The following is a 26,174-nucleotide window of genomic DNA, read 5'->3' as shown; positions in this document are numbered from 1 at the left end:
CAGAAGTGGGGAGCGCAGGGATGGAGGGACGCTAGGACATCTATCCCAAAAAAGGGATAGCATGGTCAAAAAGTGGCCATGTTTTCCTCCACCTGAAGATCCCTTGCTTTCCATCCTCTAGTGACACCTTCTGGGAAGGCCAAGTAAAGCTTCAACTGAACTGATCAGGGCCCAGGAAAAACCAAGGATTAGACCCATCCAGAAGAGAGTGGCTTTCCTGTACCCCAGGACCACGGACACAGGATTTTCAGGAAGGAGGGGCAATCAGAATAAAACATTCTGCAAGGGAACCCACAAGGAGCTGAGATCTCATTACAGAGATCAAATAAATCCCATCCAGACCCCGGGGACCAGCACTCAACTGGGGAAGAAGGTGAGACAGGGAGAGGGATGGCGGGCGGAAGACCAAGCCTCGCGCTCAAGACCAAAAGGGACGTTTCAAAAGAGTGTTATTACACGATCTCGCCTTTTGAAATTACAGGCACATTTGGAAAAAAATTAATAGTCGTGGTTACGTCTAAAGACAAAGACATGGGGGAGCTCATAACATTTCACTCTAGACCTTTACGGGGCCACTTGAATATTTTATGGTGAGCATGGATTCCTTTGGCAATAAAAGGTTTAAAAATTTAAGAGAATGACAATATTCCCCCCAGAAAGAGTGTTCTACATGTAGTAAAATAGAAGTGATGCCCGTGATAAATTATTGAGTGATAAAGCAAGTTGCAGAACACTATAAAAAGCGTATTAAGTAAGGGTACATCGTATATATGAAGTGAGAGCCCACTTGTGGGAGAAAAAAAGCGCATGTGTTTGTACTTATGTGTTTGTGTTCATTTCGTGGATGCATAGAGGTTGTTTTTAGTGGTTTACTTTCGGGGAGAGAAAAAGAAAAACAGTAAAAAAAAAAAAAAAAAGGAAAGAGTAGACTCTTTAAAAATAAAATAAAATGGACCCGAGAGCTTGTCCTAGGGAGAGGAAGGTCCCACCTGGCATGATGATCTCTGGGAAGCCCAGCTTCCTGGCCACCACAGTTGTCCTGTCCACCAGGTGTGGGTAGTCCTTGCGGATTTGGATGATGTCACCCACCAGCATCTTCATGGTTACCCAGAGGCCTAGAAGGGAGGGTGAGCTTCTGCAAGGCATTCTCTCAGTCGGCCCCCACCCCACTCCGCCATCAGTCCTTTCTGGAGACCACTGGAAGCAGACATAGAACCCCAAATGCAGTGACCCAACCCTGGACTCTGGGCCCACCTCACGGGACTTGAGTAAGGTGGGATGAGTAAGGTGGGTGCCTGACACACTGGAGAGAATGGATCAATTCCTCTCCTTGTCTGGGCACTAGGACGTGCCTCTCTTTTGCTTCAGGAGATGCTCCCCTCCCTACAGACCTGGTGCTCCCCTCCCCACAGACCTAGTGCTCCCAGTGGCCCATCTGGAAGGAAGCCTGAGCTCCCCAGGGTCTGGGTTTTGCTCTGTCTCCTTGGGAATTAGGTTTCTGGGTGGTGTGGGGTGGGCTCCACTGCTCAGTATCTTGGCACCTTACCTTGTCCTCCGCTGTCTCCTTTGGAGGCTGTGACCTTGCCCAGGAGGCTGTGAAGGAAGTCATTCTCTGCCGTGACCCTGGGGAGGAAGGGAGCACAGTGAGCACATGGAGCCCTCAGGGCACATCCAACCTCTGTCCAAGGTGCCCCAGGGAGTTGCCTAGCCTTCCCTGTGCCATGGCTGGAAAGCCAGCCTAGAGGTTCACCCAGGGTGCACATGGGCCATCAGGAAGTACAGGGCTCCTTTCACACACTCACAAAACGCTCTGAAGTTGGGGAATTTCAATGTTCTAAGTAGAGGTCATTTTTATCCCTAGGAAGACTCATAAAAAGAAAGGATCCCCAAGCCCTCAACCCAAACACTGCTCCACAGGTGGGCTAAGGCTTCCATCACTCCCACGAGGTCCCAGTCACACTCCTTCCCCAGAGCCACTGGCCTTGGTACACGGACAGTCTTGGGGGTGACTGAGTACTGACAACACTCTCCTGCTTTCTCCAAGAGCTTTTAGAGCACAGAAGGACATTTACCTTCCTCACTGTCCTCCCTCAAGTCATGGATGTATCACCCATGGGAACCGGGACAGGACTCCTCAATAAAAGTTGCCAAGAACCAGGAGGAGATTCCTCAATACAGGTTCCCAGAATGCAGATGCGTCCCAGTTATGCTTGTAATGAATGCACGAATCTGTTTCTGATTATCTATTTAATTGCCATCTAAAGGACAAGCTCCACAAAGACAGGGCCGTGTTGCTCTTGCCCATCACTCCATCCCCCTTGCCTGGCACAGGGCTGTGCCAGGCTTTAGGAAGAGTCTGTTGAGTAACAACTGGTGGGTTTTGAGGAGCTTGGCATGGATCACCCTGCCCTCCTCTGGGGAGGCCCAGCCTGACTGCCCTATTTCTAGCCAGGGGTCCCCCCCCTGCACTGGAGTGGCCCTCCAGGAGGAAGAGTATGGTGGAAGGATCTAGGAAGGCACGGGCCATTGCTTACGGGTGAAACGGGATGAAGTGCTGCTTTTCTTCATCACTCTCTGATTTCCCTTTGATGATGTCTGTTATGTCCATAACTAGAAAGAGAAGAGAGATGAGCTGATGGTTCAACTCCCTCCTTGATCTGAGGAAGGGACAGCAATGGAATCAAATTGTCAGACAGGAGGTAGGGGGGAGCCTGGGATTGGGAAAGCCTAAAGGGGCAAGCAGCCCAGCAAGTCACAGCCCGTGGACAGCCAACTCTGAGCACACAGCACCCGTGTAGACGCCTCTGGGCAAAGCAGTTTAGCAGAGGCCACAGGAAGCAGTCAGAGACACGGCTATGGGGTTGAGCAATTAGCTTGGCATTTGACACATACATTTAATAGCTACTGTGCCTTCCGAACCCAAGTACAGAGACTTCCTGCAGAATTTGATAATCCAGTGAAATATGCACCTGCTTCATAAACATTTTTCATATGCACAGAAACCTGACTGTAGAATCCTTGAACCCTGCAATTCCAGAGGCGTCTTGGGCCTCTGAAGCTTCTTACACCACACACGAAGAGGACCCTCCTTGCCTTTGCAGGACCATTGTGCTGGGAGGAGCGTCTGCATACGGCACCAGGGCATTGAAGAGCAGGAGGGGCTTCCATGGAGCCTCCAGGTCCGAGACCCTCATTTTTACACACAGGGAAACTAAGGCCCTGGGGAAAACCAAGGCCCCAGGTCACTTGACAGGCCAGCAAGTGTCAATGCAGGCTAAAAATCCAGTTAGCTCATTACGCTATTCCACTCCAATACTACACAAGGAGCACCAGGGAAGGAGCTGGAAAGCCGGTGGATTTGTGATTGCAGAAGATGGGGCCTCCCGAAGTGAGTTCAGATAGGGTACACAGGGATTATTAATGGTACGTGATTAAAAATTTATATTTCAATAAAAAGAATAAAAGTGGCATATCAAATTGCCATGTCCCAGGTATTTAAACTATCATTTAAGATAAATGTATTTTAGTTTCAATAAAGTGGGTTAATTAAAAGGAAATATATTAGGTAAATAATAGTGCAAGTAATAGCCAAATAGTGGGACAAGAACGTTGGTGCCCTGAAACCTGGGACAGCTGCTTTGTAGGCAGCCTCCGCGGGACATCAGGTCCTGCCCACTCACCAGGTCCCGGTGGAATTCAGACCCGAGGTGGGTGACTCATTCCGTGTAACTGCATTTCCTGTGCTGGATATTTTTTAGAAGGAATTGCTCCTGGTAATTAGATCTCTCCTGCACGTTCTTCCTTTTCCGCAGCCCTGGGGCGCGAAGGCGCCGACTGCTCTGATGGCACCTGACTCCCAACACTCAACCCCAGACCCTGGATCCATTACTCATGGCGCTCAATGTGAATCCAGGCTTAGTCACCAAAAGCGTATTTCTGTTAGTCACCAAAAGCCTAGCTATTAAGACATATGTCTGGCATATGTCGTGTGGGAGGATGGGGTGAGGCAGGGGAAGGGCGTAAAGAAATAGTCTTTAAAATTCAACCATGAAGACGGGCACGCCAGTGAAAGTCAGTGGTATGGAGTGTCAGTACCTGCCACCCCGAAGGGCCTCCTCAGTCCCTGCGTGCACTTCTTGGCATTAGTGTCCTTAAGATCCATCTTCCCAACACGGACTATTTGGCAAATCAAGTAAATCTTATCCCTGTTGAGGTCTTTGTTCCCAAGGTCCTGGAAAGAAGGGAAAGCAGAAGTACACATGTCATGAGCTGACTGGGGACAAGGAGATGAGCAAACCTACTATGACATTTCTGAGGGATGCTGTGACACTTGGTGTACCTGGGCCAAGCCTGCAATTCGTCCTGGAAAAGGTAGGAAACAAGACATTACACCCACTGCACAGAAGTCAGGTGAGGCTTGGAAAGAACACTGAGGGACCGGACTCTGTGCTCCAACCCAAGTGTTCCACTTCAAATTGGTAGAAGGAGAGAAGGGCGAAGGAGTGACAGTGGTTGTAGAGGCAGATGACCCCTGCAGAAGTGGCTTTTGCTACCAAGGACTCCATCATTCTCATCCTTGGTCAGCATCTCTGGGAGAGAAGGCAAAAGAAAGGGGCAGTAAAAGAGAGCCACCATTGACTGGACACCTCAAGCTCATACACGGGTAGGGCTGTGGTGTCACTGAATGTCCCCTGTCTGTCTCAGAGCCTGCAACACAGAAGGCGCTGTGTTTCAGATGCAGGCTGCAGGTCCCATGCCCACGGCCAGAGCTCTGCTCCCTCCCTCACTATGGGCCCTGCCTGATGGCACTACCCTGGCACAGCTGCTTCAAATGTTCCCAGAGTAGGAAAAGGGAACATAGCTGTCATAGCTTGGGTCTAGAATGTCCCCCAAAGACTTATGTGTTGAAGGCTGGTCCTCAATGCAGCAATCCTTAGAGGTGGGGTTTGGGGGGAAGTAATTGGACCATGAGAAAACTGACCGCATCAATCTATTAATGCTTTCGTGATCTGAGTGGACTATGGGAGGGGGTGGAAACTGTAGGAGGTGGGACTGGGTTGAAAGGAGTGGGTCCCTAGGAGTATGCTTTCAGGGACTGACTCTCTCTCTCTCTCTCTCTCTGCTTCTCAGCTGCCGGAAGGTGAGGAGCTGTGGTCTGCCACATCCTTCCACCTGATATTCTGTTTCATCACAGGCCCAGAAACCATGAGGCAAATAAACCTTTACACCTCTAAGTTCATTTTTTGTCAGGTATTTTGTCATAGCAATGAAAACCCAACACAGTATCAAATAACTCACTGGTTATTAAAACTTCCACCCAGAAGAAACGCACATCATCATTTGTGCTCACAGTTCATTGGCCACAGCAAGGTATGTGGCCACACCTGCCTCCAAGGAGGCAGGAAATTGTGCTTAGCTGTGTGTTTAGAAGGAGGAAAGCTGGACTGGTAAGCTCCACTAATGTGCTCTGCATTGTGCCAAGTGTCCACTATGTCATTATTTGGTCCCTAAGAGCTCTCTGGAATACATACTATTTTTGCATCCCATTTCACAGATGGGGACACTGAGACACAAAGAAAAATAGGGTTTCCCTAAGGCCATGACCTTAGTCCTTGAAGACACTGGGCTTTCAGCCCAGTCACGGCTTCTCCAGAGACCACAGATACACTGACTCCCACACAGCTCCCTCACCATCATGGAGGCACGCCAGAGGGACCCCCCGAGTGTCTCTGCATCCAACTGCCTCACTAAATCTGAAGGCTTCAGTGTTCTTTGGGATCCTGGCCTAGGATCCTCTCGGGAAGGAACAAGACACACTGCTGGCCTCAGAGCAGAGAACCCTCAGCCCTCACAGGAGAGCACGTTTCTCCCACTTTGAGTTAATTCTCAAAGTGGGCATGTGCATGGGGGACAAGACATCTGCTTCTATCCAAGCCAGGGCCCGGGTAGAGCAGCCATCCCATCCTCCTGCATGGCTGGTGTGAGAGAAGGGGGTGGGGCAGAGGAGGGGGAAAGGCAAGTCCCACATATGGTCTGCATCTTCCTGTGCGGGGCTGTGTGGTTGCATACTATGTGCCAAGTTGGCTGAGCTATGGTGTGTAGCTGACTGGCCAAACTCGGGTCTAGGTGTTGCTGTGATGGTTTCCCAGAGAAGGAGGAATTCTGCCTCAAGACAGTAGTTTAGAAATCCCGTCGGGTTCTGGTCTACCGCCCTGCCCTGCAGATTTCCAACAGCAAACCCACTGGCTCCATTTCTCTGGAGAACCCCAACTCCTGCAAGGGCTGTCCTTCACCAGCTGGAGGGTGGACACCTGCTTCTCCTTCTGCAAGCTCAGAAGGGAGAGGGGTAAGGGGAAAGAGGAGCCGCATGGGACTGATACCCCCCTTATTGTTTGCACCCCACCATGCCCTGTGCCACCTGGGTTGAAGATCCCAATTACATCACATCCAAATGGCGGAAGGGCCTCTGCTCTGGCCTGCCTGACTCCTTCCTCCCAGCCATCCTGAGAGGACCTACAACTTGTCTTCAGAAGCCGCATTTCTTCTTCTACTTCTCTCCCCTCATCGTTAACAGTGTGCTATTTCCTACCCTATTAGCAGTGCTAATCTTTCCTAGTGGACATGAAAGGTCCTAGACATAATATATCCAGCTGTCCTCGCCAACTGGTCCCTCACCATTCTCTGAAAATCAGACTCTATTTTTGTCACAAAGATTTCTTTATTGCACCACAGACGCAGGAGGCTCACTTTCAACCCCGGGTCTTTCTTTCTTCCTGACCCTCCCCTCCCTCCCACCTCAAACACTCGCCTCTTATTCTTCTGCACATCCAAAGCCTTCCCATCCTTAAAACCGTGCTTCCTTCGTAATGTCCTCCATCCTTAATTACTTCTCTCCTCCCCCTGGGATCATTCCTATTTCTACAGTATCTAGGTTGATCTTTCAGAGCCATCTTAGAGCCACCAAGGCCCTGGAACCTGAAGGGCTCCAGATGGGGTGGACTGAATTGTGTCCCCTCCCCAACACCAAAATCCATATGTTGATGTCCTGTCCTCCAGTCGGGGTTTCTGGTCTACGGCCCTGCCCTGCAGTTTGGCTACGTTTGGTGACAGATCTTTATGGAGGTAACAAGTTAAAATGAGGTCAATAGGATGCGTCCCTATCCAACATGAGTGGTGTCCTTATAAGAGATCAGGACACAGACACACCAAGGGGGGAGCATGTGAAGACACAGGGGGAGGACACATCCACAAGGTGAGGCCAGCCTTGTAGACACCTTGACCTCAGACGTCAGCCTCCAGAACTGTGAGGAGATGCATCTCTGTTGCTTGGTCCAAGCAATCCGTGGTACTTGGTTGTGGCATCCCTAGCTGACCAATACACGAGATAGACCGGTAAAGTCTCTACAGAAGCCCCATCCACCTGATCTCTGTAAAGATTGTGACTTGCTCAAAGGAAGACGCCATATCTCTAAAAGCTGCTTCATCAGTGACCCCCTGGCCCTGGAGAATCTTAGCTTAACCCAGAATGCTCGAACGCAGATTCTCCTCTGGAGGGTGTGTAAGTGAGTGATCCTTACTGAGAACTGGGCTCCAATCTGCAGTGTCTCCCAATCCATTCTACTTAGAAGAACTTTTGTTGAACCAATCAAGTGAAGTTCTCAAGTTCAGCTCCCATGTTTGGGGGAAGCAGGATGATGGAGCCTCAGCACCATCTGAGTAGCGATGTTAGCATTCCTTTTACTGTCCACTCTTGTTTCCTGTGTTAGCAGCAACCCCAGATGGGCTGAGTCTCCAGGAAGGAACCCGGTGGCACATGCTGCTGTCCTCTGGCCCAGCCCAGGAATATTTATGAGGCAGACAAAGGGGACATCAACTGTCGGCCAGATCCACATGCCAGCTCTGTGAGCCCAGTGAGCAGAAAATCTGTCCCCAAAGTGGAGACTAGACAGAACTGACATCGAGAGGGGAGAGTCAGAGGCCAGCCAGGCACATGGCTGCCAACTCTTGGCTCTTGTCTACCGGGAGCACCACCACGACACCCAGTTGAAAGGAACATCCAGGCAAACATGGTCTCGACACTCATTTCTGATTATCTATGTTGTCTGCAGTGCTTTCCAACATGGCTCCTGCTTCGTTATTCACTTATTTATTATCTAACACCCTCTACCCATTGCACCATGACAGGAAGGACTCCGTCAGCTTATTCTCCACTGTCTCCCAGCACCCAGCAGAGAGCTCATGCCTAGCAGGTGCTCACTGGATCACCCCAGAATCAGTACAAGTCATGAGACCACCATGACCTTCCTTCCCAAAATGAGGACTCCCCCATCTCAACAGAGAGAAGTACCAGCCCATGGAACCAGAGTCCTCGAGTTCTCTGGTTCTGAGAATCAGAGCCCTGGCCCAGGCAGAATTCCATGAAGGCAACCCACATTGTCATTGACACCACGTGACACCAATGCCCTTCCTTCCTACTGACATCAGGGATACATTCTCTGCAAAAGGAAGAACAGATTGATTCCCTGTCCTTCTCCCTCTCATGAAGCATCTGTCTCATGGTTTAATCAGGAAGCCCCGCGGGACACTCCTATTTATCAAGAAAACAAATAGGCTCCTCCTTCTAACTGATAATAAACAGAATTGAGGCACATTTGTATACGCCAAGAAAACTCTGTCTAAGCATTTAGGACCTATGATCCTATCCTACGCCTCTGGCCTATTTTTCAGGAAATAACAAACAAAATAAATCAGCTATACCACAATCTATCGTGAGGTGACATGAGACATTGCACTTAATGGGCTGTAACTGGGAAATTATCATAGAGCAAGGTAGGTTAATCTAGCGTGTCGGTCACTCCTGGCCCAGCGCGTCCATTTGGTCAATGCCCAAACCCCTCCCTGGCTTCGCCTCTGTCATTTCTTGTGCTAATGCAGGCAACACAGTGAAAAATCCCATGGGTGGTCTTCTCCCCGAAGGAAATGATACCCATAACCTCAGTGTCCTGAGGTCACACTATTAACATGGCCTGTGAAAAAGGGACAAGAGAGCAGTCTCTGCTGGAAATTATAACTGTTATTTATCCTCTTTCTTCCATTGCTTCCCCCTGCTCAGAGCAGAAAAAGCCGAGTTTATTCTTAGAAATAAATCTTCCAAATGACAAAGTTTAGCATTTCTACAGTGGGTACTAGTGTTCCGAAGGACACTCTCAAGGCCCCCCCAGACTTTCAGTCATCCAGGACTTAATCATGTTCACGATATCCAATTTACCAAGGCGGCCAATGTTGTAGGGAAGCGCTGGGTTTTCATACACATTTTAGAAAGGTTTTCAGAAAGGCCCAAAGTGAAAAAGGGAAGCTGAGTTAACCATGAATTAACTGGGAAGTCAGAATAGTAGCCACCATGCCCAGTACCAGGCACCACTGATCAGGAGGTGTGTGCTTTTCTCTGTGTATACAGGAGTGAGAAAGAGGGCGGGAAGGAGAGAGAGAAGGAGAAGAACTGTCCTCCTGAAGGCTTCCTCGGGGTGCAGAAGGCCTCTGCCAGCTCCAACTCCCTCCATCAAGCTGGGAACACAGCCCCGCACTGAGGCCATGCCCCCTCCTGATCAATGGATCAGCCATACTTCCATGATCAGATCCTCCTGAGGTGGACATGGTGACAAGAAGATGGGTACACTCACCGTGAAGACCACCTTCAGGTTGTTGAGCATCTCGATCTCCTTCGGGAAGCCCCTGCTGCCCCATCGTACCAAGTAGTTCTCACTGTGGGAAGATGAGCGGTAGCCTATTACTGCAGGGGCTCCACAGCCATCTGTCAAAACCATTCAATGAGCACCTACTATGTGCCTGCACCAGGCTGGCAGCTGACTAGGTGTTAGTGTTTGTGACATGGTCCTTGCCTCTGAGAGATCCCAGCTGTGTTGGCAAACTGACCTTAGAGGAGCAAGGGAAGAATGACAGACACACATGTGGCCATGTCCTCTTTCCTCCCCTATCTGCTGAGCACTTTCTGGAACAAGTGCTTAATACTTTTGAAGAGCAGCTGAGAGGTTATTGAGAAAGAGATGGGAGGAAAAACGATTTCGGCATGCTTTTCTGGACCTTATGAATATATTGCTCTCCCCTGTCTCCCCACTTTTGAGACTAAATAAAGATTTGAATTCTTTTCAATCATCCCTTTAAGGCAGGAGTGTTTCCTTGAATGGAATGTCATTCTGTGGTGGCTCATGCAGGATCTTAGCCACCATCCAAGATACTCTTAAACAACTATTTAAATGCATTTGTCCTACTATTTATGTGAAATTGTGCTTGATGCAACTAAGAAACAGATTCAAGGGTTAAGCAGTAAGACAAAAGGTAGAGGTCAGACCATGTAGGCCTTGTAGGCCATGAAAGGCTTCAGACTGGACCCTAAGAATAATGGAGCCTGCTGAGGGTTTTCCTGAGGGTCAGGGACTGAGCAAGTCCCATCAGGCAGGGATCCCCTGACACTGATGCATAATCGCTTACCATCTCACCCCCTCAAGTCACCAGACCCAGTGTGATCACAGTGTCAGCACAGCCATGCCAAGGAGACAGGGAGTCAGCACGGGTCTAACTTAAAACAAGCAGGTCACCGCTCACTGAATGGAGTGGCTAGGTTTTCCAGGCCCTCCAGGACCATACACTTGGTGCCAAATAAATGCCATTATTTTGAATTAGAAAAAAAGAAATAAATAACACCCTAAACCCAAAGTTAGCTCCAGAGGGCGTGATAAGTGACTTCAGCAAAGCTGAGGGGGCCGCCTCCCTCTATGGAGCTTTGTGCCGCTCACATCTTACTTTCTCTCCACTCATCCCTGGAAGATTAATGAAGGCAGTTGAGTAAAGTTCAAGAAGGAAATGGAACCAGTAGCAAAAATGAGCACAGCCTCAGATCAGCCAACGTTTAAAAAGTCAACTTACATGTAACTTTTTCATACTTTAAAAAAAAAATTCCTCAGTAATCTAAAAAAGAATTTTTTGGAATTCACAGCAAACTAGGGAGATTTTATCCAAAAAAAAAAAAAAAAGAAAGAAAAGAAAAGAAAAAAAATCAACCATGAACCTATATCAATATTATTCCTTCCTACTAGTTATTTATGGACTGTTCCTATTGAAATGCATAGGCATTTTCCAGTACCTTCTATCACATGTAGCCATCCCCTTAGTGACCCAGCCTGCTACATCCAAACAGCAGGAGCCAGCAATTTTCTTCTAGGAGAAATGCAATCATAAATAAGAAAAGCAATTTAGAGGTCTGAGCTGGCCCCATCCATCCTTGCCTGGAACACCTGGGTAATAAAACCTGAAGGCTCAAGCCTCCAGGACAGGTGGGACCGCCTTTGATGATGCCCTCCTCACAGGAAAGGAGGCCCATTTCAATTCCCTCCTGGGCCCTATGTGGACAAAGATTACCATGGCCTGATGCCCGAGCTGCTACTGCTTTGCCCTACAAAACTTTACTTTCAATTTCTCAAACCAGATTTCTTCAGGAATCCACTGCGAATCTCACCTCAATTCAACCCAACAAGATCAGGCCCAGAAAAATTCTCTCCAGCCCACATCAGGGCATGCTAAGGAGGCCCTAATTCTGATGTCAGGGCCAGGTAAACCCTGACTAGAGCAGGCAGGAGTGGAGATTTCTTTCCTAGAGAGTGAGCAGCTCTGCAGGGTCAGACTGATGTAGCGTTTCCCAACCCCCCACCCTTCTCCTCTCCCCATCTTTCTCTCATTTCTCCTCCTTCGGTTTTCATAGCTCTTCATTCTCTTGCTCCTCCTGCTCACCTCGCACCCCACCTCCACCCCAAGGGATGCTCCTGAGGTATCACTCCCACATGCCCCAACAGGCATGTCACCCAGGGTGGTGCATCAGAGACAGAGCTGCCATCTCCTTGCTCCACAAAGCTAGGTCACTGAGAGGGGTCAGTGGCCCAGGCACCCTCGTCAATGTGGCAGTAAGGAGTCCTCGTGCTTTCTAAGAGATAGGGAGGGTTCTGACAATGTTTCTAGGATCTTTCTCACAGGAGCCTTGGGAGTGACTGTCAGGGAACCGCAAGGGATCTCTGACACAGGCCACTATACGGTGGGTTCTGAGGGATCAAAAAACCTTGTTCTTAGTGTCGTATGCACTGAAGCCAAACCAGTTGTACTGGGCTGACCCTGTAACTTCAGGGTCCTGGGTGAGCCACCAAGCATAGCTCTCTACTCCAGTGGTGCTGAAGCTCTGGTGAAAACCATTTTTGCTTTTTGATGCAACTCATTTCTTGGTGACAGACAATGGTTTGCCTTTGAAGTCAGATAGACCTGAGTGTAAATCTTGGCTTCTGCCATTTATAACTATGTGGGCCTCTAGTCAAGACGCTGGGCTTCCTTGGTCCTCCTTTCCTCACCCAGATGGCAGGGAGTAATGAGGACCAAATGCAATTATTTGCAGATCTCAGCTCAGTTGTCTTAGATGACTCCGCGCCTCTGAGATGTCTTCAGGGGAACGGTGATTGATTAAAGCACCACCACTTGCAATGTGGCAACAACCAAGCTAGGAAGATATCCACGTCTCCATTTTTTTCCCCATGAAGACAGAGAGATAATGCTTCAGCTCCATTTTAATATGTCAACCAGTGACCACTGGCCCTAAACTCCAGGGCATGGGACAGGAGGAAGGTTGTCTGAACCGCAGGAGAGGTCAGGGGGCTGACTGTGGGGGCTGGTAATGCTCCACAGTCTCCTCCTTGGGGATCCCCAGGGGTGTTTTCCCTTCCTTAAGGAAGGCACCCAGAAGTTCCCTCACCTCCTCCATTCCAAGAGCAATTAATCAAAGTAGCAAAAATAATAGCCACTGCTTCTTGGAGCGCATGTGCCAGGCCCATGCTTTACAGGCTTTCTCATTAAAACCAGAAAGAAAGGGTAGCACTCATATTTTGTGAACGTGAAACTCAGGCTTAAGAATGGTCCACAGCCTAGGGTCAAGAAGAATGAAAACACAAAGGTGAGGTTAAGCACATGGACAGACCTTAAGGAGGATGTGGAGATTTCATCATTCACTTCTCAACTCCCATAAAACTAGGTATTGTTCTATCCAACACGACAAGTGAATCTTGTAATTTCTGGTTGTTTTCTTGTCATCAAAACCTACTGACAAAACCCTGTAACTATAACTCCACTGTGGAAGAAGTCTGGTGGGAAGTCACACTTTCATCTGAACCCCAGGCCCTCCAAAGGAATGATTTCCACATTCTCAGGCTGCTTTTCCTCCATGTGGGAATTTATTCCACAAGTGATGGTGGGGAGAAGAGATGCTGGGTGCTCTGCCAAACTCCAACCTCCCACGTACACAGAGGTCAGGCAACGCTGAGCGCACCTACCTTATGACCATTTGCTTGTTGGGGTCATAGAGAGACATGAAGAGTTCAGCATCTTCCCCAATTCTGCACACAAAGTTCCTCACAAAGACATAGAGGCTGTGGGTGGGGGAAGAAGAGATCCTGGAGTACATTCCATAATCAGGCTGGTCTTTTGACTACGTGGTGGAAGGAAGAAGAAAGATGGAACATATTAGCTCAGCATCACTTAAGACAACAGAAACAGTCCTGGATATTAGGAGTCAGTCAGGGTTAAACCTAAATATTTCAGCACTACATGCAGCTCTACTGTCAAATTTCTGCAGTCTGGATGAAGTCACTTTGACTCTATTGACTTTAATCTTCCTATTCTGGGAAACACCATCATGGACCCCATATTCTTCATGAAGTTATTTATTCATGAAGGAAAAAAATGCTTAATGGACTTTATCAGAACTACAATCTTTTTCTCTTTGAAAGGTGCATTTTAAAATGAAAAGATGAGGCACAGACTGGAAGAAGTCTGTAAAACACACCTCACAAAGAATCTGTATCTAGACTGGGCATAGTGGCACATGCCTGTAATCCCAGTTGCTCGGGAGGCTGAGACAGGAGGATTGCGAGTTCAAAGCTGGGGTCAGCAATGGTGAGGCACTAAGTAACTCAGTGAGACCCTGTCTCTAATAAAATACAAAAGAGGACTGGGGATGAGGCTCAGTGGTTCAGTGCCCCTGAGTTCAATCCCTGATACCACGCCCCCCCTGCAAAAAAAGAAACTATCTAGAACACCCAAATAATTTGACAATTTTGATTAATGAGACAAACAACCCAATTTCAATGGGTAAAATATTTGAACAGTCACTTCACAAAAGAAGATACAAATGGAAAAGGCCAGTAAGCACATTAAGAGATGCTCAACCTCAGGGGCAAGCAGGGAAATGAGAATTAAAATTATCATGAAAAGCCTGTAAAGCTATCACTACACAATAGCTAGGATAACTGCAGTGAAAAAACTGACAACACTGCATGTTGGAAAGACTGTAGAGCAACTGGAACGCTGATATGCTGCTGTGGGTGGGGGTGCAAAATTATACAGTTGTTTTGGGAAACTTTTTGAAAAGTTGCACATACACTTATCATATGGTGCAGGAATCCCACTGTGAAGTATTACCCAAAAAGAATGAAAACATGTTCATGCAAAGATTTGTTTGCAAATGTTCTTAGTAGCATTAGTTACAACAGCCCCAAAGTGGAAACTATCCATTGATCAATTAAAAAAAAAATATATATATATATATATATATATATACACACACACACATAAAATTATACACACACACACACACAACTGGTCAGTAGTATATTAATTGACAATGAAAAGGGCCAACACATTAATATGCACAATAACCCGAGCCTCCAAAACATGATGCTGAGCTGAAGGAAGTCCAACACAGGACGCCGACGTTGAAACTCCCCGAACTCATGAGAATGAGGAGGAAGTTCAAGAAACATTGGGGGCCATGGAAATGTTCTATATGTTGTTCTATGTGTTCTATATGTGCTGAAGATGAGTCAGCAGCATATAGTACTAAGATTCATTAAAGTACAGCTTAAAATGAGTAAATTTTACTATGTGCAAATTATATCTTTAAAAAATGAAAGTAAACTTGCTTTCAAATAATACATACATTTAAAATGTAAATTATATTTTTACCCCTCTTTGAAATGTCTTCTTGGCTTGTCATCATACTAGGACCAAGCCTAGTGACTCCTAATGTCAGGAACTCAGTTCCTTCAAGGACCAGATCCTGCCACCCACCTCTCCAAATCACTGCCCCATCCATTGGGCTTTCTATTCCTCAAACATGCAAAACTCAGTTCTGACTCAGGACCTTTACACTTGCTCCTCCCTCTGCCTAGCCCACAGGCCTTCCCAGGCAGTGCCTGCATATCCCTTAGGCTCCTGTTCAGAGTTTACTCTCAACAGAGGCCTTTCCTGACCAGCCCTTCTAAAGTAGCTCCTGATTCACTCTGAGTCACAAAACCCTGGTTGATTGCCTTTTAGAAATGTATCACCATCTGGAATTGATTTTTCATTTATTTATTTACTTTTTTTTTACTACCTTTTTGGTCTTTTTTCTAGAATTCAAAAACTCCAAGAGATTAGGAATCTTGCCTGGCATTTAACTACCTTTGGGATGCATGCTGAATGAATTACAGATCTGAGTACAAAAACACAATAAAGTGTGTGTGATTACTGATCATTTCAGGTCATAGGACAGATGGCCCCTTGAATAATACACAGTCTGGTTAATTAGCCTATTATTTTAAGTTTATGGTGTGCTAAATGCCTGCCTCACTGGCCAAAGCCTCCTTAGCAAAGCTCACCATTTCCTCCTTGATGCGCTCTGTGATTTTATCAGTTGCTTCTTCATGTGCGTGGAATAGGCTGATGACACTGGTGTTATCAGGGTCCAAGATGTTCCCATCCTCATCTCTGACAATCAGATCAAGCTCAAGGATTCTGAAAAGCAAAACCTGGAGATGAACAGAGATCAGGAAGGCCTGCAGGATGCTGGTGAGAAGTGTTTAGCAGGAAGCTCAAGCAGTTGAGGACCTCATGGTCACAGAGACACGCTGCACACAGATGGCCTGGGACACAGCTTGGGGTGCAGATCTGTGCTGCACCCACTCTCAGGGCAGGGCATACCATAAAGTGCTCCAATGTGGTATTTCCTGTGATGTCACAGCAGGAAGAACACCCAGCGTGCATGCAACAGGGCTGTGTGTCGCAGCACAGTTTACATCAGCAAAGTGTTAAAGTGTTAAAGTGTGTGTGTGTGTGTGTGTGTGTTTGTGTGTGTCTCAAAAGAGAAATGGCTGAACTGTGATGGAAGACGGAGGGCTTAAAAGGATTATGTAATTTTGATGTGTTTAATGACATAAATGTATCAGAGGGAAAAAAAGGTACAGAAAGATGGCAGTGTATTTTATGTGGAAAAAAATCAAACAATAAAACAACAACAACAACAAAAACCAGGCCGGATGTGTCACATGGGTATGTGTATAAAAGTAATAAAGAACAGGGAAAGATCTGGATGAAAAAGGAGCACACGACCAATAAGGGTCACCTGTGAGAGAGGGGGGCGTCAGGGCTGGGAAGGCAGCGGGGGACAAAGGCAGAATAAGACAAATGTGCTTATCTCCACGTGCTTACTGTTTATAAACACACACACACACACAAAGACACGTTCTCAACTAGTATTCAATAAAAATTTGAAAATAGCCATGGGAGAAAGCAATCTCAGATATATTGATTGTCACCCATGGCTGCTCTTCAGCCGCTGGACTTGCAGGCCACGAGCTTGTTAGATATTGATCTGTTTCAGCAGCATGTCTCATTCTGATTGGCATCAGCAATGCTGACAGCAAACACTCACAAAGCAGTTAGGATAAGTTCGCATATGTTAAATATTTTACATGTGACAACGCTTTTAATCTTCCTGGCAATGCTGTAACATTCAGACTGGGGACGGGGCAGGGCAGGGGGAGGGCTGATTATTTTGCTCAAGATCACAGAGCTAGTAAAGACCAGCATGCGGTTTGCACTCCTAACTTCTGAAGATCTTTCCTGGATAGGAGGAGCCCGGTAGCAGTTATGGGTTGGGTTCAGAGAGCAGGTGGGTTACGGTGGTGTTAACTTGAAGCTGCTCTTGCATTTGGCATCGAGTGGCAGAACCCTAGCTGCCCATATGTACAGGTAGGGGAGGTGGCTCACAGAGGTGCTGGGCACCTCCACCTGGTACCAGACTCCAGAAGGGCAGCAAGGACAAATGAAGGAGACCAGGTCTTCATCTCTTATTTGAGAATCAAATTGAGAAGCACATCTCTCATCTCATCAAAATGCAAGTGGAAGGGAGCAAAGGAGCGCCCATTTGTCCACCCTCATTAGGAAATTAATTCCCAACGAGATGTGACTCAGAATGCTGCAGCGCCACGCTCCCACCCAGGATGCTCAGGGGGGACAAACGCATGCAGCTCATGCTGAGCAGAGGTGCCTGTGACCTCGGAAAAGATGGAGCAGAGCCGATACATAATTTAATGCCCAGATCTCTCTAGCTCTTTCTCTTCAAAATTTATCAAAGTGGATTTGGTTCTAAAATGCATGAATAAAACATCCTCCTAGGATCCGGCTATCTTGGGATTTGGAGAAGTCATTTGAGGATTCCTCACTCCTTGGATACCAAAGAGTCTGTCCATTACCAGCCTCGCCTGGAATTTTGGAAGCTTTAACAGTCGTGGCAAGATTGACGGCATCGCTGGGGCCGAGGTCAGGAGAGGCCGTTCTTCAACAGCCACCACCGCCCTGAGCTCAGCAGCTGTTGGTGTGGGGAGGGAGCAGTTTGACATGTTCTCTTCAGGAAGTCGCCCTGTGGCTCTTCTCTGTTCAAGAAAGTGATCAAATGAATCCAAGATGAGGGTGAGAAAGAAGCTCCCACTTTAAGCATTTTGAAAAGTAAAAAAGGTAATGAAAACAGAGTGGCTCTTTCTGTGGCTCCTTATTGCACTCAGAGTAGGTCCAAAGTTCAACACTTGGCCCTCGGTCCTCAAGTGTCCAGACCCTGTCTACCTTCCCTTCCTGTCTGCCTCTCTCTCTCTCTCTCTCTCTCTCTGCACCATTTCTCCAGTCAGATTCTGGGCAGTGTCACCCTCGCCCTGCCTCCTCGGGCCTTTTGTCCATGCTCCCTGCCTTCTTGAAGTGCCTCCCTTCACTGACCCACAGAGCCACATTGGGCTGCACCCAGGAACTCTGTATCTGTGCTCCCTCGTTCAAATCCCACTGCCTCTTGGGCCAAAGCTCCCAATTATTCTGTGAGCTTCTTTCTCTGAGAAATAGGAAGAATACCTCGTAAAGTCATGGCACTAAGGAACTGAGCTAATAGATGGAAAGTACTTAAAAGCTAGCACCTGGTGTGCGGAGAACACCCAGTAAGTTATCACCAGCTCTCCCTGCTTGCTCTCCTAATAGCTGTTGTCCTTAAAAATAGAGGCCATATTTTATTTACCTCTGTCCCCTTGGGCCCTACCAGGTGTGCAACAAAAGAGCTGAAGGAGAGAACAGGCTGACCCTAACCTCTCCTCCAAGACTCAGCTCAGGGCTGAGCTGAACCTGCTCCAGGGCTCCTCCGACTGCCGCTGCAGCTCTGCCCAGACTCTGGGCCCCCGGGCTTTCACATCCCATAGTGAAGCTCTGAGGCCCCAAGATGCCAGGCCAATGGTAATGTGCCCAGTTCTGTCTCACTTGCCGCTGAAGTGGACAGGGAAGAGAAGCAGAAGCAAGGGGCCCCTTGGTGGGGCCCCCAACCTCAGCGGCAGGGCATCTCTCACTTCCCCAGAGGACGCTGACTGGAACTGAAAGCTCAGGGCTGGGCAGGGAGGTGGCAAGGAGGAAGGCCTGGGTTAAGGCAGCCTCTCCTTCCCCTCCTCCTCACCACCCATTTGGGTACCTCTCCGTGCACACCCACTGTTGCAGATCCTGTCCCAGGCACAGGCCATGGGGTGAGCTAGGCAGTCAGGGTCTCAGAGGAGCCCCCTGGGGCAGCAAAGAGGCAGAGTTTGAGGGAGGTGACTGCTGCCCAGGTGCCAAGGGTTAGGCGCACCTGACACAGCTGCACCTGAGGGCAGGAAATTGGGGAGGGCTTCCTAAGAGCAGCGACCAAGTCCTTCCTCCCTGGTCCTGCTTGTCAGGAGTCCTGATGGAGGAAATAGCATATGAAGGTCACAGATGTGACCCTGACTCCTAACTGCAACTGTGCTCCTCTAAAGATGCCATCACATCACCGGCAGCAGCTGCTGCATGGCAAATCCTTCCTGTCACTTGGGGATGATGTGCCTTATAAGCAGATCTGAACACACTTGCCAGAAGCCAATAGGGGACCAAGGAGGGACTGTGTCCTGGTGTGGGAAGTGCTCTAAGTTGGACTCATTGACTTTCTTCTTTGGCTCCTCTCCCTAGGGCACACAGCAAGGGCAAGAAATCCTGGCTGCTGGGGAAATCTCCTGGCATTCCCATTGGGTGGGCTTCCCGACCTCCCCTCAGCCCAGTGTTCCAGGCTCCTGGCCCACCCTGCAGCCTCCTGACCCACCCTGCAGCCTCCTGACATGCCGGGCACTCTCCTTCTTAGCCAACCACCCCTTAGGGGCCATCTCCTCCAGGTAGCCCCCCTTGACTTCCCTCTCCAAGTCGTAGTAAGAGCTCCTTTGCTTCCGAAGCCATCAAACTTGGCACAGTTCATGTCAACTCACAACTTACTCCTAAGTGGCTAGTGATCTCTTAGTGGGTAGGGACTTTAGTTTCTGCAGCCCCAACATCTCACAGGAGATCAGCCCGACCATAAGTGCTCCCCACATGCTTGCTGTTTGAATGACTGAACACATGAGCAGAGCTTGGAGGGCAATCGGGAAACACAAGGCAGGGAGCCCTAGTTCTCAAAGCCATCCACGTTGCAGAGTGGCCAGGCCCAGAGACTCTGGACAGACTGCCCATGTCCGCATTCTGGTTCTGCCATTTACTAGCTGTGGAACTCTTCACAAGTCACTTAACTGAGAGCCTCCATTTCCTCATCCCAGACCCTGGGATAATCAAACCACATGCCCCGTCGAGCCATTGGAAGAATTAAATGAGACAACACATGGAAAACACTTAATACAAAACCCTGTGCAAAATAAACTCAGATCAAGTATGACAATAATGTCACAGCTATTATTAGCAGTGGTCACCCTGCCTCAAAGAATTACTTTGTTTTCTCTATTTTGCTTTCTCCGTAACTTCATTCAAAGGCCAACCAATGCCTGCTTGCCTTCCCCTTTCTGGAAAATACTTTGGTCACTGTGCCTGTGAGTTAGTTGGTGGCATGTGGCTTGGATAATTTAGGATGGGAGAAGAGGCTTCAAGTCTCACACTGGGATTTAAAGGAGCGTTTTGTAAATGCAGGGATAAAATGACGATGAAGCTGAAAGCGACCAGCGTGACTTTGCTCCCGATCCCTCGGAACTAGGTTAAATGAGTGTCCTAAATCTCTCCGCCTGCTAATAAGCCCTGCATAAGCAAGCCAGCTCTGCCTGCATGTCCCTGGGTCCCCGGGGGTGATAACAAAGGCACACAGGCAGGGCCCTTGGTAACCGCCATCTCCCAAATAGAAAGTGGCAAACACGCATCTAAAAATGAAACCAAGCTTCTCAGGAGGGAGAGAGAAGAAGGAGGGTGGCCAGGAAGAAAGTGGCTTTTCTGGGGCACAAGAGGTTACTTGTTGCCATAGTCGATCTTGGACGTGACTTTCTGCTTCAGCTCCTTCAGCTCGTCCTTGGGCAGCGTCCCCGAGAGGAGCTGGGACCTCCACTCCATCAGGTCGTACATCATGGACTGCACTTGCAGGAAGCGCTCCTTTTTGCTGGTCTAGGACAGGAAACAAGGAAATGATCCCTAATGACCTGTGCTGAGGGCACTTGGTGAGCAGTGCCAAGGGTCGGGCAGCTATTCGGGGCCCGGCTCTGACCTGCTCCAGCCCCAGCCAGCAACTGAGGATAGGATGGTGAGCTCAGCTGTGCACATATTTGCTCCCTGGACCTGTGGGGTTCTCAACAGCAGAAGTCACAACCCCAATCACTTCCTAGTTAAAGAAAGGGTGACTTCTGACTCATTGACAAAGGTGGCTTGTTCAACAGAAATGCCAGGGGAATCTGCTATAGGGAGGTCCCAGAGCTCAGGTCCTTAAGGCAGTGAGATGGCAGTACTCCCTGAAGCGGAGTGTGGGTGTGGACCTGCAGGATGCATGACGACTTTGGGTGGTGCAAAATACAGCCCCAGATGACACTGGCCCACCCGGTGACTCTCCTCCACTCTCCCTGCCATCCTTCTGTTTACAGGGGCAGGGAAGAGGATGCAGTTCCATGGCAAGATGTCTCATACCCCTTACAGTTCGTTACTTTCTTTTTTTAACAGAGAGAGAAGGCCTGGCCCTCAGAGCTTCCTTGGGCACTGCAGTAAGCACCTAGCAGCCCTGTCTCGCTTTCCCTGAATGTATTTGAATGATGTTTTTCCAATCATGCCAGACCCTTTGGGCTTTCTACTAGAGAAAGAGCACGTGGCATAATAAAATCCACACACATTTGGTCTTTGTCCCTGGTGCCTGGTGCTATGCTCCAAATACCCTCAAAGGAGGCAGAGTTACAGGAACACCTCTTTATTGTCAAAGGCTACCTGAGTTTATTCTAATGGAACAACTTTGGGTGGCCCCCTCGATAGCTGCAGGATATATAATGGATTCGAGAGTCGTACTTTCAGCCCTACTCTCCTTCCTCCGGGTCACCCTCACTTGGATGGAGTGGCTGGGGCTGGAGTTCAACCACCAGTGGCCAGTGACTTGATGAATTCTGACCATGTAGTGCGACTTTGATCCATACCCCACCAGTTCGAGGAGCTTCCGGGTGGTGGGATGGTGATGCACCCAGAGAGAACAAGGAAGCCATGTGACCCATGTTCCTTGCCCTACATATCTCCTCCATTTGGTTCTTCCTGAATTATCTCTCTTATAATGATATGGCCGTCGTGGGCAGAGCAGTTTCCTGAGATCTGGGAGATGTTCTAAGGATTGTGGGGCCTAGGTGAGGCAGGGAGGGCACCCAGGCAGGGACAAGTATCAGGAGTCCCTGAATTGTAGCCAAGTCTGACAGAAATGTGGCAGCCTCGGAGCTGGCATCTGAAGTGAGGGCAAACTCATGGGCCTTTAAACCCATGGAGTTTCTGCCAACTCTACGGGCAGCACCCACTGAACGGCATGACAGGGCCCCAGCTGGGGTTGGGATGGTGCAGCACACTACTGAGTTCTTTATGTAAATTATATAATTATCTAAATAAGTCATCTAAACTGTCTACCAAAAAAGGGATCCAATCTATGTGTGAAGTAAATATGACACAGGTGGCGTGCAGAGATGGCACGAACCATGGAGGTGATACTGAAACAATAGAGGTTAAAGGATTTGCTCCCTGGAGTGAAAGGCATGATGGACTAGCTGGTCAAATATTTCTTAGTGGAAAGTGCCAAGCCTCCATGGTACAGGTGTATGGATGTTTTGAAAGAGGAAGTGGAGACGAACAGGAAATCATTTTAGCTGCAAGCAGACCCTTCATCCCCTGCTATGGCTAGAATATGATCAGTGTAAGATGCTGAGAGGTGGAAACTTCACCTGACTGTGGGGTTTAGAGGTGGAGCCTTTGGGAAGTGATTAGGATAAAAGAAGGCCATGATTGAATCCAGGTGGCTTTAAAAGAAGAGAGAGAAAACCCAGACAGAAACCTCTACATGCCCATGCCCTATTTCTTGCCATGTAGATACTCTGTGCCCACCTGGGACTCTGGAAGCAAGAAGGTCACCACCAAGGGCATGCACTAAGAGCCACATTAGACCTACTTTCTTTATAAAGTATCTTCCCTCAGGTATTTCATGATGGTAATGAAAAAATGGACTACACTCACTAAATTTTCCTGATGACATTTAGGAAGCTTCTAGTATTGGTAGGGCCAATCATAGCATTCTGAAATGTCCATGTGGGTTTCAGCATTTAAGACCATTACAGGTGGCCTACAAATGGCCACACACGCCAGCAAGGTGTGCCCAGTGCAGCAAAGAACATGCAGCAGCCTCCACTGACTGTTTTCATTCAGCTTAAGAGCCTGCATAGCTAATTGCTCTCATTAGGAGCTGTGGAGCATCAAAGAAAGATTTTAAATTAGATTTGCTTCAAAACAGGGGAAACACACTCATGATGTGCTCTTTGTTTTTTCAGGGTCGAAGCTTCTTCATAGATCTTGGGACAATAGCCATCAGTGAATTAATATATGAGAGCACTGGTTCCCAAGGCACTGTTAGGAGAATACCAAATCTGATGCCCTGGGTTGATAAACATGTGGATCGCTAAGCCCCATCAGAAGAAGTTTTATCTTTTTATAGATATCAAGATGATTTATATGCAAACCTGAATTCAACAACTTTTGCACTAGTTTAAAATGCGAGGGACTAGATGTGTATCTCCTTGGTAGAGCCCTGGCCAACATACCCGAGGTCCTGAGTTCCATCCCCAGCACCACAAAACAAAAACCATAAGGATCACATCAGGACCCATTTATTAAGAATCTGTCACTAGCTTAGCTGTGTAGCTTCGAGAAAGCTGCTTAACCCTTCTGGGCCGTGATGTCCTCATACATGGTAGTGTGTGCTCTGCTACATCACAAAGCCACCTTGGCCGGCCCACTCAAAGCTAAATGCTAAACTTAAAATAAAATGAAAGTCACAAGAAGCTCCTGTCCCGGGCAGCAGGGTTGAGTCTTACCACATAGAGCTGTCTCCAGATGCTCCCCCATTCCCAAAGTGTCGTTGTCACTTCTTGTGCCAGAGGAATTTCTGCAGGAATGATGTTCTCAGTATTTCTATTTAGGGTGAGAAAGAGAGTGGCATGAAATTAGGATCCAGGTTTTAATAAGATGTGGGTAGATGTACATTAAGCTACAGCTGCTGAGAGCTTTCTTGACATCACAGGCAACAGCCATGCCAATTACATTATGCAAATACAAGAAGGGACTTCCTTCCATTGTCCCCCTTCAGCAGGGTGGGCTCCTCGTGCTCAATATGCAAGATTAGTCCATTTCAATAAGATTCTAAAGCAACTGCCAAGGAAAAGTTGGCTCCTCCAGACTGACTAATCCCCCCTAGAGTCAGATTTGAACCCAAGCAGTTTAGATTAGCTCTCCCACGAAGCCAGGAAAAGAGGCACAGACAGAGGCACCGAAAGAGCAGAGCTGTGCATCCTGCACATCTGCCAAGTCAGTCGTAAAGGCAACAAATAGGACAGCGGCAGCCACGAGCCAGGGTCAAGCATGGCGAAGAGCAGCAGGTACCTTCTTTTCTCGACAGTCACTTCCTTGATGTGGATGAAAGACTTGGGAAAGATGCCCTGTTGGAGATAAAATCAAATGAAATGAAAGGACATATCCCCCGAGACTCACCAAGGTCTTCATGGCTTTTGTCAAAAGCCAGTGGCTGACTTTTAAAACCATAAAACCTTAAAGGAATCTTCTCAGCGTCCGAGCAGGGTTGGATTCCAGATCCATATGTTTAGGTCTAGTTGTTTTAGATTCCACAAAACCCCTCGGTCCCAAAGGGTGCTTCAACCCCATCCTGGATGCTCACACTCTCAGGGGAGAAGATGGCAGTCTTGGCAGAAAAGCTATCAGAGCCACTGCCTTCAGTGAGATGAGACCCTCTGCTTCTTCCCGAACTGCCCAATTTCAGGAGAGCTGCATCCTTCGCCGTCAGGAACAGCTGGCCCTGAGCTAACAGTCCTGTGGGCTGGCTGGATCTGAGACCTCTTCCCTGGTTTTGCTTTGTTGTTCTTTGGGAGAGTAGAGTAGGATGGGGCCTCCCAGCTCAGCATGTCGGGAAGAAGAAAGAGCCTCTATTGTGCTCTTGCTGCATAAGCTCAGCTAACAAGAGAAACTTATCAATTGCTCAGAAAGTCCTCAGTAAAACCAAGCAGAATGCACACTGGGTCACCTGGTCACTGTGCTAGACTCCAGGAGAGAAAACGTAATGGGCAAGGCAGGTACCTGCTCTCGAGGAGATGAGAGGATGGAGTCAGGTGAGGCAGGAGTAAGAGAAGCCTCAAAGGGAGACCCAGCCTGCCCTTTCTACATCATGCAGAGGAGGACAAAGGAATGTCCCAAACTCTAAAGGACAGCAGTAGAAAACAGATGTCAAATAGAAACGGCACCATCCCACAGGAACTAATGGGGAGGGAGAGTGCAATTCAAATGCAAGTAGCATCAGAGAACATCAGAGAAGGCTGCAGGGAGGGGCAGCACCAGAGACCAGGAGAGGCGGCCAGCAGAGCTGGGGCCAAGGTATAGGGGCCAGAGGGAGATCAGAGAGCGCGGGGCAGCAGGAGGGACAGGCTCAGCTTGCTGAGGAGCCAGGCTGGGCGAGAGCTGCCCAGGTGGGGTGGTCGCTGAAGACATGCAGTACTGTCCCAAAGGGAAAGAAAGTGACCTTACCTGTAACATTTTATGCTTTATGAGGTATCCCCTATACCAGTCTGCAAAGAGAAAACAAAGAAACAGTTCTCTCATTTACTCTTACAGGTTTGTTGCTGGCATTTTTGTTTTGCTTTGCTTTGCTTTGGTTCTCTCTGTTTATCACTGCAAACTGCCTGAGGCCTTTGTTACAAAGTCTGGAAGCCCTTGTCTTTGAAATCAGTCTGATTGGTTGCCAACAACTCAAAGCGACAACTAAAGATACAGCGGGGAAGGACACAGGAATTTTTTTTACGTTTTTTTTTTTTTTTTAGCTGCTCAAGACAATACAATGATCTTGACATATCATACATTTGATTCAAATGGGGTATGAATTCTCATTTAAGATGTAAATCCCTTCCTGTTGCCGAACTAGGAGCCTCAGTGACGCTGGTCAGCGTCCTCATTCCTCTGGCCACCATGGTCAGGGACTCGTCAGAGAGAACAGGAGCTGCCCACCCACCAGCCTCTGCTCCTCCCTCACCTGTTACCTGCTGGCCTGGGGGCCAGGTTCGTGATTTCAACTCCTGCTGCAGGGGCACAGGAAGTCTCAGGGATTTTGGCAAACATCCCAAAATAATATTGACAGTTCTAACAGCAACAAATGGTGCCTAAAATGTGAATTTGTTCAACTCAGTCATTTAAAAACAGCTAGGTTCAGGGACAGGTAGAGAGACAAGAATATTAAAGGA

At 48.2% G+C, this 26,174-nt stretch overlaps 1 protein-coding gene across 1 annotated transcript in view; it reads right to left on the bottom strand.

Annotated features, from left to right (window-relative positions):
- Positions 1 to 26,174, bottom strand: part of Dock2 (dedicator of cytokinesis 2) — a 409,837-nt gene that overhangs the window by 359,845 nt on the left and 23,818 nt on the right. Inside the window, exons 3-13 of the mRNA XM_046421400.2 lie at positions 25,465 to 25,505; positions 24,313 to 24,368; positions 23,748 to 23,844; positions 20,666 to 20,814; positions 15,747 to 15,882; positions 13,383 to 13,537; positions 9,681 to 9,762; positions 4,096 to 4,231; positions 2,535 to 2,610; positions 1,547 to 1,623; positions 990 to 1,115 (exon numbers count right to left, since the gene is read on the bottom strand). Of these exons, the coding sequence (XP_046277356.1) occupies positions 990 to 1,115; positions 1,547 to 1,623; positions 2,535 to 2,610; positions 4,096 to 4,231; positions 9,681 to 9,762; positions 13,383 to 13,537; positions 15,747 to 15,882; positions 20,666 to 20,814; positions 23,748 to 23,844; positions 24,313 to 24,368; positions 25,465 to 25,505 (1,131 nt within the window). The remainder of the gene's footprint in view (positions 1 to 989; positions 1,116 to 1,546; positions 1,624 to 2,534; positions 2,611 to 4,095; positions 4,232 to 9,680; positions 9,763 to 13,382; positions 13,538 to 15,746; positions 15,883 to 20,665; positions 20,815 to 23,747; positions 23,845 to 24,312; positions 24,369 to 25,464; positions 25,506 to 26,174) is intronic.

The sequence above is a fragment of the Marmota monax genome, unplaced genomic scaffold (assembly GCF_021218885.2).
Source record: "Marmota monax isolate L192 unplaced genomic scaffold, Marmota_monax_Labrador192_F-V1.1 WCK01_AAM20220418_F8-fsc00084, whole genome shotgun sequence".
Classification (NCBI taxonomy): domain Eukaryota; kingdom Metazoa; phylum Chordata; class Mammalia; order Rodentia; family Sciuridae; genus Marmota; species Marmota monax.
This window is presented reverse-complemented; position numbering and strand designations above follow the sequence as displayed.